The sequence below is a fragment of the Octopus sinensis genome, linkage group LG5 (assembly GCF_006345805.1).
Source record: "Octopus sinensis linkage group LG5, ASM634580v1, whole genome shotgun sequence".
Taxonomy (NCBI): domain Eukaryota; kingdom Metazoa; phylum Mollusca; class Cephalopoda; order Octopoda; family Octopodidae; genus Octopus; species Octopus sinensis.
Genome location: NC_043001.1, coordinates 27,257,933 through 27,278,828, shown reverse-complemented (window position 1 = coordinate 27,278,828; position 20,896 = coordinate 27,257,933). Strand labels below are relative to the sequence as shown.

General features: G+C 35.6%; 1 protein-coding gene across 1 annotated transcript in view; it reads right to left on the bottom strand.

Annotated features, from left to right (window-relative positions):
- LOC115211767 overlaps window positions 1–20,896 on the bottom strand; it is a 163,255-nt gene that overhangs the window by 108,043 nt on the left and 34,316 nt on the right. The window contains exons 12-19 of the mRNA XM_036503266.1: window positions 17,928–17,979; window positions 16,223–16,293; window positions 11,891–11,942; window positions 10,757–10,827; window positions 4,669–4,798; window positions 4,265–4,335; window positions 2,893–2,977; window positions 2,087–2,160 (exon numbers count right to left, since the gene is read on the bottom strand). Coding sequence (XP_036359159.1) covers window positions 2,087–2,160; window positions 2,893–2,977; window positions 4,265–4,335; window positions 4,669–4,798; window positions 10,757–10,827; window positions 11,891–11,942; window positions 16,223–16,293; window positions 17,928–17,979 — 606 coding nt within the window. The remainder of the gene's footprint in view (window positions 1–2,086; window positions 2,161–2,892; window positions 2,978–4,264; window positions 4,336–4,668; window positions 4,799–10,756; window positions 10,828–11,890; window positions 11,943–16,222; window positions 16,294–17,927; window positions 17,980–20,896) is intronic.

Genomic DNA, 20,896 nt, shown 5'->3' with positions numbered 1-20,896 from the left:
ATTTTTCGAAAATTCCATAATGATCAGTTGGCATCGATTTTTGTGAGCTCTATCGAAAATTCCCATAATGATGCTATTTATTCTGCAGCTTTTGCACTTTTTCACATGTAAGATTTCAACAAAGTCGAGAGAATAGTCTCTTAGAAAATGCTTATTCAATACAAGTGGGCTTAACAATACAGGTGACTTAACCTCAACGTGAAAACATGAGCAATGCTGGGTCCAATATCTAGTACATACATACATATACGCATGCTTGCATACATACATACATACATACATACATGGTGGCTGCCCCCTCGTTATCGAGTATGGCCATTGCACGAAGCTTAATCAATGTTGTTATCATGCAATGCCTGTGCAAGAAGATATTTTCTAAAGTGAGGAAAGGCTGTGCACTGAGTCAATCCCACTCACTTAATAACAGTAGCCTTAATCCGAAAAGAAGAACAAGTCAACATCATCGGTAACCACTGAGCCGCAGATTTTATGTCGGAGTTATCCTAGTTACCTGAGTTACCTTCTCCTGGAAGGATGCCCTAACAAAGGCTAGGAGTCCTTCACTCCCAATGGTTTAACCGCGTGATCAGGTATTCAGTCCCATTATTTCTATGTCCCCGCGCATGATACATCCTTAAGACATTTATTGGATGGCAGTTGACTCTCAAGAGTTCCTCCACTCTTTGACGGGTTTTGTTTTTCATCCCACAGGGTGTCCAATAAACACCCTCCTCACCAAGCAAGCTTGGTGGGGTGGCCGGTTTAGTCACTGACAACCCTGCAACAGGTTGTACTGGGTTACATATTACCTGTAGCACTCGAAAGTGACCTGACATAGATACATACATACATACATGCATACATACATGGCAGCTGCAACCAAGTTTTGAGTAATGATATTGTTTGAGCTTGATTGTTCTCTTAAACATGAGCAGCACAAAGGTGGAGTTTCAGTCCTGCCTGAGACTTACACTCATTTGTACAGAGTTGGCAATGATGCGTGCCTATAACAGTAGGTGTTACAATATTGTTTTGATGAACCTTCATGTAATGTTTTAGTCTGTGTCCTGACACATATCCCTTTACACACTCTCTGCAAAAAGAGATGCTGTATATTGTGTATTTAACAAATTCTCTGTGCATATGGCTTCTTTGATGATTTGTAAATCTGTTTTACTGAGGTAAACACACCCTTATTTGTTACATGTTAATCTGGGTTTTCTGCGAAAATTCTCATTGAAAGTCACATGAAGATTCTCAGTAACATCTCCCTTGAGTTTTTCCTACATTATATGATTTTATTTTAATTCTCTCCTGCACTACCATGATCCACAATATATATATATATATATATATATATAACTAAAAATGAGGGTGTCTGAGAGACACCACCATGCCGAAATAGCAGTCAAAACCCTGACTTTAAAAACCAGTCTCTCAGATACCCTTATTTTTAGTTGTAAAAAATTATTACCTTTGTACGGTATTTTTCCCATGCTGGCCACTTGATAATATCGATATTCAAATATTGATATTATCCTTATTTATGACTTTATATATATATATAAATCATCATCATCATCATGTCTGAATACACAAGCTATCAATCATTAGCAATTGAATGAAAATGTGAAACAATTCAAGCATACTTTATTAGTCATAATTACATATCATTAAAGCTTGATCAGAACTGGGAGAAAAGTTTTCTATCATTTGTAAGTTACCTTCCCAAATAATACATAATAATTGATTTTACAGTTACAGAATTGTGACAACCTTGTTATAATCATATTTATAAATTCAAATATAGCACATGCACACACACATGCACACACCCATGTATATGTCTACATACATACATACATATATACATACAACGACCACACATCATTAGAGTACTGCTTCCATACATCGAATGTTACACCAATCATCCATGCATGCACACATGTACACATGTATACAAATAATGCAAAATAATTTATTTTACTCAGTTACTGGATTGTGACAAGCTTGTTATAATTATATTTACAAATTCAAATATAGCCAATTGCATTGAATAAAAAATCATTTTAATTATTATACATACCACAATCTTCCTCATCTTCTCCATCAGGGCAGTCATTTTGTCCGTCACATTTCCAAGCCAGTGGAATGCAGTTGCTATGAGGAAATTTTGTTTATTTAGAAATCAACTGAAGCAATACATGTGTGTGTATTTTGATTTATTGTTTTTGAGAAGAAAATATTTTTTGTCTAGTTGATGAAAGAAAATATTCATTCTAGTATGTGATAAAGAGAAAAATTCCTTGCATGAGAAACCAGAGATACTGTTATAGTCACATCTAATCTATATATATATAAAGCTGAAGTTGTCTGTGTGTGGCAGGTTTGGTAGCCTTCAACTAACATTATCTCCTCTGAGATCCTGCGGCGCAAGTTAACTAAAATTGAGAGTCTGATAGAAGAAGGTTTGCTCTTCATTCCATAGAAGATAAAATTCAAATTGGACCAAGTTAAGACCAAAAATCATTTAGATCAAAAAGGTGCTTTTTCTCTATGAAAATCCCTATTTTTTACGATTTTTTGACTGCTGTGTTGCCATTTGTTGGTGTATTTCAACTAGAAAGATGTTCACTTAAAGAGAATAACAAGCTACATAATGCCAAATGTTTAGTTTTCAAAAATTTCAATTCTAAAGGGTCAAAACAAACCCGAGCAACGCTGGGCAATGCCGCTAGTAATATGTAACAGAAAGTTGTGTTCAACTTTCATAAAGTTATAGCAAGATTTGCTTTTCGTTCTACTACTTTATAACATTCTATTGAAACGTATTCAATGCTTATGAATATTAAAATAGTTAATAGGATGAGAAAGAAAAATGAGTTATCTTACGTCTTTGATGCTGAACAGTACATTTCATTAGCTGAACAGCCCAGAGGGAAAATTGTTACTGGTGCTTGTGTAGTGGTAACTATAACTGAAATAGTCAAACAAATCTTTTAACTTTTATCATTTACTTGTTTCAGTCATTTGACTAAACCTGTCAAGTAGTGTCCCAGTCAAGTAGGGACACTGCTTGATGAGTTTAGTGAAATAAATTGGCCTCAGTTCTTTTTTTAAAGCCTCACTTATTCTATCAGTTACTTGTGTTGTACTACTAAGTTACAGGGACTTTGATATACCAACACCGATTGTCAAATGTTGATGGAGGGACAAACATAAAGACACATAAACACACGTATATATATTATACACAATTAGCTTCCAACCATTAATGAAATCCACTCACAAAGGCAATGGATGGGCTGGGGCTATAGTGGAAGACACTTTCCCAAGATGCCCTGTAGTGAGATGGAACCTGAAACCATGTGGGTGCAAAGCCAGCTTCTTGCAGTAGACATAAAAAGGAAAAATTACAAGGATTATTTTTGTAATTTTAAATAAAATTGGCCATATTTAACTTTCTATGAAGTGGCGTTTATGTTTTGTGTACTTGCAGCCTGAGAGTCTTCTTGCTTTTTCTTTCACCGAATTAAATTCCTGTTGTTTAAGTAAATTTCTCATTTTTGATAATGATTGCCCATTATTACAAGTACTTAAATAAAATTTGGGATTTTTTGCGGAGGGTGAAAGTGGTAACAAGAACAGAACTGTGAGAACAAAACAGTAAAAAAATAAAAAAGAAAAAACAGGAAAAGACAGAACAATAGATATATAGATATGGATTCACATGCACACACCCAGACACGCATTTAGACTATTAAGCAATCTACAGCAAACTATTGAGATGAAATGGGAAAACAATTTAAAGCATATCACTTATGGAAAAGAGATTTCCAGTCTAACTGGAAATTTTTGTTACTGAAATCCATGTGCTTGAAATGAAGGATAGGAAGAGAAGGTTTTATGTATTATGCAAACATCACATATAGGAAAGACATTGAAATAAAGTGTTTAAGGAGAAAAGAAAAATATGAAATATTTATGCTTTAGAAACGTCTGAATAAACAAGCTGTCAATCATTAGCAATAGAATGAAAATGTGAAACAATTCAAGCATACTTTATCAGTCATAATTACATATCATTGAAGCTTGACCAGAACTGGGAGAAAAGTTTTCTATCATTTGTAAGTTACCTTCCCAAATAATACATAATAATTGATTTTACAGTTACAGAATTGTGACAACCTTGTTATAATCATATTTATAAATTCAAATATAGCAACTTGCATTGAATTAAAATCATTTTAATTATTATACATACCACAATCTTTCTCATCTTCCCCATTTGGACAGTCATTTTCTCCATCACATTTCCAACTCAGTAAAATGCAGCTGTTATAATGAAATTTTGTTCATATAGAAATCAACTCAAGCAATACTTATGTGTGTATTTTAATTTATGGCTTTTGAGAAGAAAATATTTTTTGTCTAGGTGATGAAAGAAAATATTTATTCTAGTATGTGATCAAGAGAAAAATTCATTGCATGAGAAGCCAGACACACTTTCACATATAGGTAAGAGAAAGATGTGTTCACCTTTCAAAAAATTATAACCAGATTTGCTTTTTCTTCCCCTAGTTTATAACGTACTTTAGAAACATATTCATTGCTTATGAATATTAAGATGGTTAATAGGATGAGAAAGAAAAAAATGAGTTATCTTACGTGTTTGTGGCTGCACAATACATTTCATTATCTGGACAGTCCAGGGAAAGAGTTGTTGTAACTGGAGCTTGTGTAGTTGCAACTGTAGCTTTTGTAGTTGTAACGGTAGCTTTTGTAGTTGTAACTATATCTGAAATAGTCAAACACCCTCATTTTTAGTTATATATATATATATATATATTGTGGATCATGGTAGTGCAGGAGAGAATTAAAATAAAATCATATAATGTAGGAAAAACTCAAGGGAGATGTTACTGAGAATCTTCATGTGACTTTCAATGAGAATTTTCGCAGAAAACCCAGATTAACATGTAACAAATAAGGGTGTGTTTACCTCAGTAAAACAGATTTACAAATCATCAAAGAAGCCATATGCACAGAGAATTTGTTAAATACACAATATACAGCATCTCTTTTTGCAGAGAGTGTGTAAAGGGATATGTGTCAGGACACAGACTAAAACATTACATGAAGGTTCATCAAAACAATATTGTAACACCTACTGTTATAGGCACGCATCATTGCCAACTCTGTACAAATGAGTGTAAGTCTCAGGCAGGACTGAAACTCCACCTTTGTGCTGCTCATGTTTAAGAGAACAATCAAGCTCAAACAATATCATTACTCAAAACTTGGTTGCAGCTGCCATGTATGTATGTATGTATGTATGTATGTATGTATGTATGTATGTATGTATGTATCTATGTCAGGTCACTTTCGAGTGCTACAGGTAATATGTAACCCAGTACAACCTGTTGCAGGGTTGTCAGCGACTAAACCGGCCACCCCACCAAGCTTGCTTGGTGAGGAGGGTGTTTATTGGACACCCTGTGGGATGAAAAACAAAACCCGTCAAAGAGTGGAGGAACTCTTGAGAGTCAACGGCCATCCAATAAATGTCTTAAGGATGTATCATGCGCGGGGACATAGAAATAATGGGACTGAATACCTGATCACGCGGTTAAACCATTGGGAGTGAAGGACTCCTAGCCTTTGTTAGGGCATCCTTCCAGGAGAAGGTAACTCAGGTAACTGGGATAACTCTGACATAAAATCTGCGGCTCAGTGGTTACCGATGATGTTGACTTGTTCTTCTTTTCGGATTAAGGCTACTGTTATTAAGTGAGTGGGATTGACTCAGTGCACAGCCTTTCCTCACTTTAGAAAATATCTTCTTGCACAGGCATTGCATGATAACAACATTGATTAAGCTTCGTGCAATGGCCATACTCGATAACGAGGGGGCAGCCACCATGTATGTATGTATGTATGTATGTATGCAAGCATGTGTATATGTATGTATGTACTAGATATTGGACCCAGCATTGCTCATGTTTTCACGTTGAGGTTAAGTCACCTGTATTGTTAAGCCCACTTGTATTGAATAAGCATTTTCTAAGAGACTATTCTCTCGACTTTGTTGAAATCTTACATGTGAAAAAGTGCAAAAGCTGCAGAATAAATAGCATCATTATGGGAATTTTCGATAGAGCTCACAAAAATCGATGCCAACTGATCATTATGGAATTTTCGAAAAATTCCGGCTTTATTTGAACTTGAGGACTTGTGATCTACCTATATACCAAATATCATTAAAATTAGTTGGACGGTGTGGGAGGAGTAACTGTAATCCCAAACAGACACAAACACACACACAAACACTGACACCATTACACATTTATGTATATAAATGGATGTGTCTAAATTTGTATGTATGTATGCATGAGTACATGTGTGCATGCATAGATTATTGGTGTAACATTCGATGTATGGAAGCAGTACTCTAATGATGTGCAGTCATTGTATGTATGCATATACTTGTGTGTGTGTGTGTGTGTGTGTGTGTGTGTGTCCTTGCATGTATGTGTTTGTCTCAGTGAGTTTCTTTCTCTCATCATCCTCACCAACTGCAAACATCACAGGTGATGTCTCATGCTTGCAGTCAGTCACAAAATCATATCTGGGCTGTTCATTGTTTAACAAACTAGGAGTTTAAAAACTTGCTTGGAAAAAGGTGAGGGTTAACAACAGGAAGGGCATTAAGCTATGGAAAAATCTCTCTCTAAGAATCTTGTCTGATCCATGCAAAAGAGAAAAAAATGGACTTTAAAATGAAAATGATGATCAATTGCAACTCTCACTTTCATGTTGCTGATTACTGATTCCTGATTAATGAAATAATTTACAGTAAGAAAGAAACCTGACACAGTACAAGCAAAAATAAGTATCAGTTTTTAAGTAACCAATCAATTCTCAAAAGCCAATGATATTGTGATGTTTACAAATATTTTTCTTTTCATTTTTCAATTTCATGTCTATCACATGGTTTAGGTTCAGTCCCATTACAGGACACATTGAGCAAGTGTCTTCCACAATAGCCCTAACCCAACTAGTGCCTTGTGAGTGGATTTGCTTGGTGGGTAGAAGCTCATTGCGTTATAATATGTGTGTTTATGTGAATTTGTGTTTGTGATTCCCTCTCCACTGACATTTGATAACCAGTGTTGGTTTGTTAATGTCCCTGGAATTTAGTGGCACAGCACAATCAACTGATAGAAATAGTATGAGATCTTAAAAATAAGAACCGGAGCCAATTTATTTGACTAAGCCCTTCAAATATCATGCCACCATGACTGGGTCACTGCTTGAAGGATTTAATCAAATGACTGAAGCAAGTGAATGATAAAAAGTTAAAAGATTTGTTTTACTATTTCAGATATAGTTACAACTACACGAGCTCTAGTTACAACTACACAAGCTCCAGTTACAACATCTCTTTCCCTGGACTGTCAAGTTAATGAAATGTATTGTACATACACAAACACGTAAGATAACTCATTTTTCTTTCTCATCCTATTAACCATCTTAATATTCATAAGCAATGAATATGTTTCTAAAGTACGTTATAAACTAGGGGAAGGAAAAGCAAATCTGGTTATAATTTTATGAAAGGTGAACACATCTTTCTCTTACCTATATGTGAAAGTGTGTCTGGCTTCTCATGCAATGAATTTTGCTCTTGATCACATACTAGAATAAATATTTTCTTTCATCACCTAGACAAAAAATATTTTCTTCTCAAAAGCCATAAATTAAAATACACACATAAGTATTGCTTGAGTTGATTTCTATATGAACAAAATTTCATTATAACAGCTGCATTTCACTGAGTTGGAAATGTGATGGAGAAAATGACTGTTCTGATGGTGAAGATGAGAAAGATTGTGGTATGTATAATAATTGAAATGATTTTAATTCAATGCAAGTTGCTATATTTGAATTTATAAATATGATTATAACAAGGTTGTCACAATTCTGTAACTGTAAAATCAATTATTATGTATTATTTGGGAAGGTAACTTACAAATGATAGAAAACTTTTCTCCCAGTTCTGGTCAAGCTTTAATGATATGTAATTATGACTAATAAAGTATGCTTGAATTGTTTCACATTTTCATTCTATTGCTAATGATTGATAGCTTGTGTATTCAGACATGATGATGATGATGATTTATATATATATATAAAGTCATAAATAAGGATAATATCAATATTTGAATATCGATATTATCAAGTGGCCAGCATGGGAAAAATACCGTACAAAGGTAATAATTTTTTACAACTAAAAATAAGGGTATCTGAGAGACTGGTTTTTAAAGTCAGGGTTTGTGGCTGCACAATACATTTCATTATCTGGACAGTCCAGGGAAAGAGTTGTTGTAACTGGAGCTTGTGTAGTTGTAACTGTAGCTTTTGTAGTTGTAACGGTAGCTTTTGTAGTTGTAACTATATCTGAAATAGTCAAACAAATCTTTTAACTTGTATCATTTACTTGCTTCAGTCATTTGACTAAATCCTTCAGGCATACAATGACCGCACATCATTAGAGTACTGCTTCCATACATCGAATGTTACACCAATCATCCATGCATGCACACATGTACACATGCATACAAATAATACAGAATAATTTATTTTACATAGTTACAGGATTGTGACAAGCTTGTTATAATTATATTTACAAATTCAAGTAAAGCCACTTGCATTGAATTAAAATCATCTCAATTATTATACATTCTTCTTCTTCTTCTTCTTCTTCTTCTTCTTCTTCTTCTTCTTCTTCTTCTTCTTCTTCTTCTTCTTCTTCTTCTTCTTCTTCTTCTTCTTCTTCTTCTTCTTCTTCTTCTTCTTCTTCTTCTTCTTCTTGCTAGTTCATTTAGTGTCCAGTTATGAATATTATAACCATGACATATACCTGAGACAGCTAGAACATTGATGCCTGTTACCTTTTTGCATTTAGCTCAATTTTAAGCATTACTTTAATTCAAAAATACTCCTTCCATAAATGTTCTTTCATTTGAGCTTGTACTTTGTATAGTTTATTGATTCTTAAGTATTTGTATATCTGGATTTGGTGTAGTTCTCTAATTTCGGTTTTGTTATCAAATATGATATTATTGATCCTAATTAGTTTTCCTCTCTTCAAGGCTGTTTTGTTAAATTTTTTTAAAGCTGAGTCTCATATTCATTACTTTGGTAAATCTCTGTCTGTAATGGTGTTGTCAGTTGCTTATCATTTGCAGCATAAGACTTGAGATCGTCGATAAGTAAGAAATGGTTGATTGTTTTACCGCAGCAGTTGTATTCACATTCAGTTCTGTTTAGCATGTCAGTTAAAGCTAACAATGTTAAGCCAGAAAAATGTGGAGAGAACGACTCTCCTTGGAAATTTCCTCTTCTAATAGGGATGGATCTAGTTTTACAATTCCCTCTTTTATCTCTAGTCGCAGAACTGTTTGCTATTTACTCATGGCAGGTTTTATATATTCTATTGTTACTGATGCTACCTTACTCATGGTCCATGTTTTCAGGATCCATGTGAAGGGAATACTGTTAAAAGCCTTCCAGTGAGCAATTTATGCCATTTCCAATTCCTTCCTTTTTCTTCAACAGTTTTCAAATATGGCTTCATTGGTCAATAACTGACCTTTAAAGCCATTTGAGCTTTGGCAACACCTCTTGTTGTTGTTGTTCTCCTCCAGCTCTGCTTCCTCTCTCTTTCTCTCATTGTTGCTCTTGTTAAAGTTTATAATTTCCGTAACTTTTTTTTGTGGAAATTAGTTCTGAAGTATATATTTAAAATTTTGGTATAAATGAGACAATCAAAGAAGGTAATGGTTCATGTGACTTCAATGGAATAAACTTTCATTTTCATTTTGACCAATAACAACTCAAGTAATAGCATCAAATAATAAGAAAATGTTGGTGTTAGGAAGGGCATCCAGCTGTAGAAACACTCTCAGATCAGACTGGGCCTGGCGCAGCCTTCTGGCTTCCCAGACCCCAGTTGAACCGTCCAACCCATGCTAGCATGGAAAACGGACGTTAAACGATGATAATGATGATGATGATGAGAAAAGAAGAAATGAAATCAATTGAGGATGTTATATCTAATGAAAGTATCTCAATATAATCTGTTAATACTGTAAGAAGCAGCAATTTTAAGTGGTAATTCCTTGGAAGCTCAAAGACAACTATTTTGAAACTGAATCTACAAAAGGGAGTCAAAATCACTGAAACGAAAATAAGTGTGTTGCTTATTAATAAGTGTGTAGACCCAAGTTCTACAATCATGTATATACCATTTGAAGAGCTCCAGTTTCTATTATCACAGCCATAATGTCATTTTTGATGTGACATTGTAGGCAGTGGAAATGCTTTTAGACAAATATGACAATTAGCACTGCCATAATATATAAACTTTACTTTATTTAGAATCGTTCATTTAGTATTTCGTAAGTACAGGAAATACATACTTTACCCACCTCAAAGTTACAAAAGCAAAGTTGATTCTCAGTAATAAAAAGATGTAACTAAGGTAATGTCTGACTTTCTAAGATTTCAACTATCAACTGTCCTAGTAACAGATACATCACCAACATGTCAAATCTTCAACTTCTCAGACTATCATAGATAATTTCTCTCCTAATCTCCTAATCTCTATAATTATGATAGTTTTTCTGATATCAAACGTTTCTACTACAAATATTACTTTGAATTATATGAGAGTCTAGTCACATATACTTACCACATTTACTCTCATCTTCTCCCTCAGGACAATCACGATCTCCATCACACTTCCATTGAAGAGGTATGCAACTATTGAATAAATTTTCCTTGTATTAGAAATAAACTTAAACAGTAGACAAAAAATTGTTTTTTAAACAGTGAAATATTGAGAGGAAAAACCCATGATTTTCCAGCTTCTCTCAAAATGGTGAGGTTAAAGCTGTATTAGTTGAACTATAAAATAATATCAATAAGAAAATTATAGGGATAAAGGGAATTTTAAAGGACAACGTTTAGAGTGAGAAGGATTGATCAAAGTGATTATTGGGTGGTTTGTAGGAAAGTAAATACAGTAGAGATTATGAGAGGAAAAGAGATGAGTGCATAGGTAAGACGGGTTGGAAGGATACACAGCTTATTTTCAGGAAAGCAGAAGCTATTATTGTAATTACTGTGGACATCATCTACATATGAACCTGTGTGTGTTTTGTGAGTGTGTTGAGAGGTTGTGTATATTTATGTTGTAATCCAATTATACATCTTAGACACAGTGCCATTTTAATGCACTGGCATAGTAGATAGTTGCCTAGCCCTCACCCCAACAAACTTAGGGGTCTAACTGTAATCTTTGTGTAATGTGGCTTCCTATCTATAAATAAATACTATCGGAGGGAATTCCATTGATGAATTACTGTTGTATATAACATAGCATAACTCTTTGACCTTCAGTTAAAAGAAAAATATTGATATGAGTAATTCTAAGGACAAGAATGAGTGATCACTGATTACTTATGGAATACTATTTATATAAAGAGATAGAAAGAGGTAAAAAAGGGAGCTAGAAAGATATGTGTAGGGGAAAAAATAATTCAAAATAACTCCAGTATACTTAATTCATTCTAGAAAGTTGACGTTAGTTAATGGGAACAAACCTAAAGCCATATGTATCAAATATAACAGAATCATGCTATGGAAACAAGAGATGAACAGCAATGGGTAAAATGAAAGAAAGAGTATTTTAATTGATATTTACTAAACAATCATAAATATTTGCCTAATACACTCACATTTTCTTCAACGTCTTAAAAGATATGAAAAAAGATCTTTAAATGATTATGAAAATTAAAAATATAGAAATGAGAAGCAATCTTACATCTTTCTGCTTGGACACATCATTGAATTAGAAGCACAACTCACTTCTAGCTCTGGAAAAGAAGTTGTATGCATGTAAAATTAATTTTTTGAAAATTAGCCTCATTTAGGAGGGGAAAAAAAAGTGGATTCAATCTATCTCAGAATATGTCTGTCACATTTTGGCAATCTCAAAGTGAGAAAAATCGAAGTCAATTTGAAACAGATTTGAAATCAGAATACAGGGCTATAAACCGAATGTTGTGAACCACTCAGTCTGATACTTTGATGTACTAATTAAGGAAAATATTGATTTTCAATATAACCAGAGAACCCCATCATTTAGGGAATGGTATAAATTAACCTAGCCCAGTGTTTTGTCTGTACTGATTTTATAGACCTCAGATAAGAGAAGATAAATTTGATCCCAGTGAAATTAGAACTCAGAACATAAAACGACATAGATAAATGGCCAAAAGGGATTTTTCTGTTTATCTATTAATTCCATTGGCTTTTCACTCACATGTGGGAGGATTGCCCTTCTTATACTTATATTCATTTATATGTTGGTATGGCTGAGCGGTTGCAAAATTTACTTACTAACCATGTGGTTTTGGATTCAGTTCCACTGTGTGGCACCCTAAATTAGTATCTTTTATTATGGCCCAGGGTTAACCAATGCCTTGTGAATGGATTTTGAAAATGGAAACTGAAACAACTATTATATGTATAAATATGTGTGTGTGTGAGTGAATATGTATGTGTGAGTGAATGTGTGTGTGTGTGAATGTGTGTGTGTGTGTGTGTGTGGAGGGTGGTGTTTGTGGCTCCTTGTCTTGGCATCATGTTATAGATGTATTGATAAATGAGTGTCATCATCATATAAGCAGTGGCCATCATTTTCAATCTGCCATGAAAACATGTTTGCCAAGAAGGACTAAGACCTTGCTTGGAAACAGTTAAGGAGTGGCAACTATAAAGAGCATCTGGTTTTAGAAAATCCGTCTCAAAATATTTCTCCTGACCCAGAATATAAGAGGAAAGAGGACACAATGATGATGATATAGATGATGACATGCATTTGTATATTTTGTGTTTTTAATTTATCTGATAGTCATAATGTTTTTAATATGTATTAATAGGACGTTTTACCTCACCCCTCATTTTGATCTAAGTGTGTATATCACTAAATTTCTTGTAATCCCTTTTGTAACATGTTGTGTTGAATGGATGGGTCAGTCTTGCAAGTAGAGAGGCAAAATCATTAGCAGATTGGACAAAATGTTATGAATTTCTAAGTTCAAATCACCCCAAGATCGACTTCGATTTTTCTTGGTTAATGAAATAAAGAACTGGGGTCAAGGCAATCAACTGTGTATCACCCCATCTCTCTTTGAAAAGAAAAATTCTGATTATATACTTATGTTAGAAACAATTATTATTTGATAATAATCAGATAAGTATTTTGAAGCTCTGGTATATTTCATTTAGAAATAGATTTTGAAGTTTTTTTTTTCGTTTGTTTCCTCTGTACTTATTCTAAGTCTGGTCTCTTTTGCTAAACTGCCAGCTAGGGATGGAGAAACACAAACACAAAGGCACACACACACATGCAAGGGGTTCTACACAGTTTCCATCTACCAAATTCACTCACAGGATATTCTTGAAGCACTCCGTCGGTTACAACGACGAGGGTTCCGGTTGATCCGAATCAACGGAACAGCCTGCTCGTGAAATTAACGTGTAAGTGGCTGAGCACTCCACAGACACATGCACCCTTAACGTAGTTCTCGGGGATATTCAGCGTGACACAGAGAGTGACAAGGCCGGCCCTTTGAAATACAGGTACAACAGAAACAGGAAGTAAGAGTGAGAGAAAGTTGTGGTGAAAGAGTACAGCAGGGATCACCACCATCCCTGCCGGAGCCTCGTGGAGCTTTTAGGTGTTTTCGCTCAATAAACACTCACAACGCCCGGTCTGGGAATCGAATCCGCGATCCTACGACCGCGAATCCGCGCGCGCACCGTCCATTTTCTATTTCGCGCGTGCGAGTGTTAGTGCCTTCACCAAGGCACAGAAAGGAAGGGCCCTCTCGCGCATGCGCGAACCACCGGAAGCACAACCCTTTTGCCTACGTGGTAGTTAGCCAAGGCAAGGGGGTCGTAGAACGTTTGACCGCTAGCAGCAGCAGCCAACGACTTGGGACATGGCTATCGAAGGTACTACACGTATATTCTCTCTGTCCGTATTTGATAGCAGTCGGCCGAAGGTTTTCACCAAATTGTTGCCGACCACATTCATCTTCCCTGTTCCGGACGCCATCTTTAACCCGTTCTGTTTTTAGCGGCTGAACATTGTAAATATTACAATCGATTAACTTTCAGCCTTGCGCGCCCAGAACCAAGGACATCAGATAACCACTTATTGTTACTGTTACAACATCAGAGAATAAAGTAGTATATATATCTTTTACGTCTGCGTCTTGTTGTTTCTGACTGGTAGAATTCTGGATTATTAAAGCAACGGCTAGTGATTGCTTTGTGCACCCCAAAAGTGCACGAGGATACACGCTAAGTTCTTTACATATTTCATAGCTGCTGGTGTGTGTTTTCATCTGGACAACATGAACATTGTGACCTGGGGTGTTGTTTTGGAGGAGAGGATTCCTTTGGTCAGCATGCCACACTTTGCTTTGATGGCATCCTGCAATTTCTGCTGCAGGAAAGCATAATATGCCCTTTTAATTGTGGTGCCCTTTGCCAGGAAATCCATCATTATTACTCTGCACTGGTCCCAAAAGACTGTGAGTGTTAACTTGCCTGTTGAGGGTTGGACACGAGTCTTCTTTGGAGGTGGTGAGTTATCATGTTTCCATTGCTTTGACTGGACTTTAGTCTCAGGATCATAGTGATGGACCCATGTTTCATCCTCTGTGGTAAGTCTGCTGAAAAAGTCCTTCATATTTTCTTGGCACATTGCCAAAAGAGCCTGGGAGCAATTGACTTGTTCCTGCTTCTGAAAAGACATGAGCATTCAGGGAATCCATCGAGCAGACAACTTCTACATGTGCAAATGGTTGTGAATGATTTTTCCATGGACCCTACACATATCTTCACTTCTTGGGCTGGTTGCTGAATAGTTATAAAGCGATCCTCTAAAATGGTAGCTTCCACTTTATGGATGGTGTTGTCATCAATGGCAGGATGTGGTCATCTAGGAATGGGAGCAGTTTCCACTGATGTCCAACTACATTTGAACTGGTGATGCCAGTGCTTGACTACATCGTATGATGGTGCATCATCACCATATACTTCTTTCATCTCATCAAAAATTTCTTTTGGTGTACAATCTTTCAATTATAAGAACCTGATCACTGATCTGCATTCAACTGCCTCCATTATAACACCTCAGTCCACTTCAGCAGCCGTAAAAGACCAGCGAATACTAGTGCAAAGCTGCAAATTACAATGTGACATGTAGAGACATGTATGATTATTTCTGTACAAGTTCCATTTCCTGCTATAAACAGAAGTGGGTCGGAGGAAATCTTTAATGAACACCCCTTGTACAAGAGATGTGCATCCTTAGTCCCACAAAGTGGAACTGAAACTAAAATGACATGGTTCTACACCTTAAACTTTTGGCATAAATGATACAAATAAAGGAGGTATTTGGTTCTTGTGACTCCAATGGAATGGATAAGCTTTCATTTTTATTTTGACCAGCAACAATTTGACTAATAGTTTCAAATTATAAGAAAATGAGAAAAGAAGAAATAAGATCAACAAAGGAAAGTTATATTTAATGAAAATACCTCAATATAACCTGTTAATACTGTAACAAGTAACGATTTTAAGTGATGATTCTTTGGAAGCTCATAGACAAACTGATTATTTTGAAACTAAATCACCAAAAGTGAATAAAAAATCATTGAAATAAAACCAAAATATGTGAGTTGCTGACCCAAGATCTACAATCATATGTATACCATCTCAGGAACACAAATTTAGACCAATATGGTAATTAGCATTTCCGTAGCACATAATTTTAATTTATTTGGGTTTATTTATTTAGTGATAGAATAAAAATGTCCCTTGAATATATGAAAAACGTATTTTTTATAAACTTCAAAAGTGACCCCTAGAATGTAAAAGTACATTTCTAAAACCATTTGTTTAGCTCCCAAATGTTTCTGCTATTCTCTGCCACAATACTAAATGCTTTTGTTGATGCATCCACTTGTTATATAACTGAAATCAATTTCTTTCATGATGCCTGTAATTATGATAAATTTTCTCTGATCATATTTTTCTACAATAAATGTCACTTTAAATTTTATATGAATGCACTTACCACAATTTTTTTCATCTTCTGAATCAGGGCAGTCAGCTTCTCCATCACATTTCCAAGAAATTGGGATGCATCTATTATAATATTTTTTACATGTATATATTAGAAATTAACTTTAACAATGCACATTTTCTTTTGTATTTAGTGAAAGGAATTCTGAATTTACAGCACTTGTGAATTTTCAGGTCCTCCAAGAATGGTGATGTAAATAATGTATTTGTATAAGTTGTACTATTGGTGCTAGTATTAAAACTGTATGCAGATAGGAAATTGTGAAGAACTGCATTTTAGTGAATAGTTTGAGAGGTGTTAAATACAGTAGATACAATGAATGAAAAAGAGGCAGGTGCATATATAAGGATTTGTTAAGAATGGTACTCAGCTTGATTTCTGAGGATAAGTAGCTGTATCAGTGGTCGAAGTAAATAAAGGAAGAGAGGAAACCACTCTCTATTACCTGTGATTATAGCGTAATGGTGGTGGTGGTGGTTAATTTTTACTAATTAGCAGGTGATCTTTTTCATTGGATGCAGCCTAAGATGTTGAGAGTGTAGCAGCAACAATGTCCCAAATCAGTGAACAATATTCTGCTGTAAGTTACATCTGAGCTTTGTTATGAGTCAAAACCCTTTCACAGTGGAGGTATTTTGTTGCTTCAGATGAGTATCCCAGTCTTTGAGATACAGTTTTGTTAACATTATAGATTAATAATTTGTAATGACTGAGATTTTTAGTGATGTGTCATACATGAATACAGAAAGGTGTTACATGAGATGACATTTTCCCCTTTTAGTGATATGTGTAAGGATTATGTCCTGGTATAGTTGAAGGAGACTGAGTCATCATGTCTCTACTGATGCATTTGCAGTTTCTGTTTCTTTAAATAATACACGCACGTGTGTCTATGATGGATGTGATTGGCATCCATATGCAGGATGCTGAGGGAGCTTGCATAGGAGCGTATTTAGTGAGAGGTAATAACAAATAGTTTATTAATTTGCAAAAGTAAGAAATGTAGGACAAAACCAAATCTTATTGCTGAAAGGAATGAAGGTGGTGAATTTGGTAGGTGAACTTTAAGTGTGTTGTTTTGGAACCAAGTTTCGGTTTTGGAACTTCCTACACAATACAAAAGCTACATCAAGTTTTCCAAGATTTGGGTTACCAGATGTCTTAGTATCAAATAACAGCCCACAATTCACTTCTCTGGAATTCACATTTTGTAAGAAAAATGGTATCAATCATGTAAGGACTCCTTCATATCATCCTCGATCCAATGGATTAGCAGGGAGGTTCATGAATACCCTTAAGTTTTCATTACTCAAAATTGAGGGGAGTAGTAAGTTAGAAGAGGATTTGCAACAGTTTTGTTAATGAACCACAGAATATCAACAAATTCTGTTGTGCCTGGGAGCGAGTCATCTGCAGAAATATGATGAAACCTAGAAATGCAAAACATTCATCAAAAATAACTGGTATACTAAAGTACATGTGGGAAGATCTAGTATATGTACTTGGTACTTGACCTAGTCATCCCAGCTGGCAAGATGGTCAGGTGAGAGAAGTAACATCGTATATGAGGTATTAGTTGAACTTTTCACCTAATTCACTCTCATTTTCTTCTGCTTTATAAATGATATTATAAAAAAAAAACTGGTAGGTTATGAATCTTAAATAATGAAAATATAGAAATCAGAAGCAATCTTACTTTCGTGATGATACTGAACAAAGCATTTTGTCACTATTACAACTGATATTACCTGGAAAAGAAAATATATGAAAATTATTTGAATTTACTGTCATTCATACTTTTTTTTAGGGATGAAGGCTGTAAAAAGTCAAATCCACCTCTGAATAAATCTATCACTTTTTATTAATTTCATAGTGATGGAAATCAAAGTTATGTCTAAAACAAATTTGAACTCAGAATGCAGTGATGTAAAACTGAACACCAGAAAGTACAAGGTGTTTGGGCTAAATTTGACAGTTTGCATCAAAGGTAAAAGATACGATATCTCATCCAAAAATACAAGTATTTTAAAAACTCTAAAAACATCAACTACATTATGGCTGGGTGATAGTAATTAACTTAAAATAGCCAGCCTCAACTTTTATCACAGCCTCACAGCTACAGAACCTGGTGTATGCATTCCTTACTATGTCCCTGTGAAGATCTTTGAACACCTCCTTGATCTTGGCTACCAGCTCAGACTTGGTGTTGCAGGCAGAGTGGCTGGTAGCTTTCTCAACTGCATCCCACATATAGTAACCCATGGGATTACAATCATGGGGAATTGAGAGGCCAGGAATTGGGGCTGGTGAAGATGTAGAAATTATTGGACAACTACTCATGAATCTTCAGAGTGTATGGCAAGGAGATAAATCCTGCTACCACACACATGGCCTTCCGGTAGCCTCCCTCTTCAACCAGAGTTTGACTTCAGTCTGAATTGAGCTTAGATTCCTTTTCAAAGATGTGAAGTAGCATGGCATCACCCTCACTGGAGACACATCTTTTTATGGATGTTGTGTAACTGGTCTTGGCAGAGGTTCTTTTCATCTGGCAGAGGTTCTTTTCATCTTGGCAGAGGTTCTTTTCATCTTGGCAGAGGTTCTTTTCATCTGGCAGAGGTTCTTTTCATCTTGGCAGAGGTTCTTTTCATCTTGGCAGAGGTCTTGGCAAAGGTTCTTTTCATCTGGCAGAGGTTCTTTTCATCTGGCAGAGGTTCTTTTCATCTTGGCAGAGGTTCTTTTCATCTTGGCAGAGGTTCTTTTCATCTGGCAGAGGTTCTTTTCATCTGAGAAAAACCAGATCTTCTCCAGCTCACCAGGATGCCTCAGCTTGTTTAGGATCTTTATTGCTCTTATCAAGCAGTTCTCCTTGTCTTTGGCAATCAGAATCTGTCTATTGTACTTGTTATACAAGTAGTAGTGAAGATCCTCTTTCAGAGCCAGCTTCATGGTGGTTATTCCAACACCCACCTCTCCAGCCAAAAGCTGGATTCCCTTGTGATGCAGTTTTTGAATGAATTCCTGCATGCAGTCACAAACTGTCTACTATATCCCTTCCTGCTGGCCACAGCTTCGTAGTCTCCATAGCAGCTGTCAATGATACACCTTCCAGCTTTTACAGTGTTCACAGAGTATTGAGCAGCAACCATGATGCCAGAATTTTGATAACTGGCATGAATTGTCATGATACAGGTAACTCTTTTCGAATTTTCCAATAATGTCAGCTAACTTTTTCTCAGTTACAGCTTTAATCTTTTTGCTCTCCAGTGCTGTTGACAGTTCACCTATACATCAAGCTATTCCTGAACCCAGATGAAAGAAAGATAAAAATGATACCAGTGAAATTTGAACTCAGAACATTAAAAAGACAACTAAATATCAACGTGACTATGAATTCAATGACTATGGAAGAAAAACAGATAAGGTAAGAATTTTTTCAATATATCAGTTATGGAGATTTCACTAAAATGGATTTAATCAGTTGTATTTTATTTAACCCTGTGTGAAATGTTTGAACATGTAAAGAGTATGACTTTATCCTCAATCACCTTCCATAGTTTTTGAGGCAATAATATTTAGTGTTCAGAATTGGTTGTCCTTTGGAACTTCCCAACAATTATGAACTGGTTGACACTGCAGAATTTGTGGAAGAAATGGTTTAACTGCCAACATAAATACCAAAGTTTTTACAGTATTTACATTATTTATATTATTTACATTTGACAGATATTTGTCCTCATCTTGTTTGTTGTTACTACAACATTTCGGCTGATATACCCTCCAGGCTACATCAGGTGTCTTGGGAAAATTTCAAACCTGGGTTCTCATTCCATTGGTATTTTTCAATGTTGTTGTTGTTATTCTTATTATCATTATCATTATCATTATTATTATTATTTTTATCATTATTATTCAGGTCACTGCCTGGAATCGAACTCGCAATCATGGGGTTAGTAGGCCATGCTCTTAACCACTATGCCACATGCCCATGGGCAATTATGGAGTGAATGAATTTTAGGGCTTATAAATCTAATCTTTTTCTATCTTTCCTTAATACTGGTTCCTATATGCTATTCATATCTGCACTTGGTCTGATTAGGAGGTTGTTGTGTCCTAGCATATGTGCTGCTTCTTTTAGTTTTCGTATTTTCCAGTGGTGTTCTCTGTCTATTATTTTAACTTCATCCCACAGGGGGAGGTGGTCTTCATTTTTCCATACATGATCAGCTAAACCGATTTATCAATATCTCCTCGTGTCACAGCTTTGTGATGTTGCTCTACCCAAAGATTGCAAGTTCGATTCCAGGCAGTGACCTGAATAACAACAACATCGAAAAATACCTTAGGAATGAGAACTCTAACCACGTGGTTCTTTCTTCAGTCCCACTGCATGGCACCTAGGGCAAGTGTCTTTTACTCTAGCCTTGGGCCAACCAAAGCCTTGGTTGATGTAATCTGAAAGAAGCCTGTCATATACATGTGAGAGTGTGTATGTGTGTGTGTGTGTGTGCGTGTGTGTGTGCGTGTGTGCATGTGTGTGTGCGTGTGCATGTCTTTGTGCCCGTGTTTGTCCCCCATCACAACTTGACAATTAGTGTTGGTGTGTAACTTAGTGGTTTGGCAAAAGTGACCAATAGAATAAGTACCTGGCTTTTAAAAAAAAAA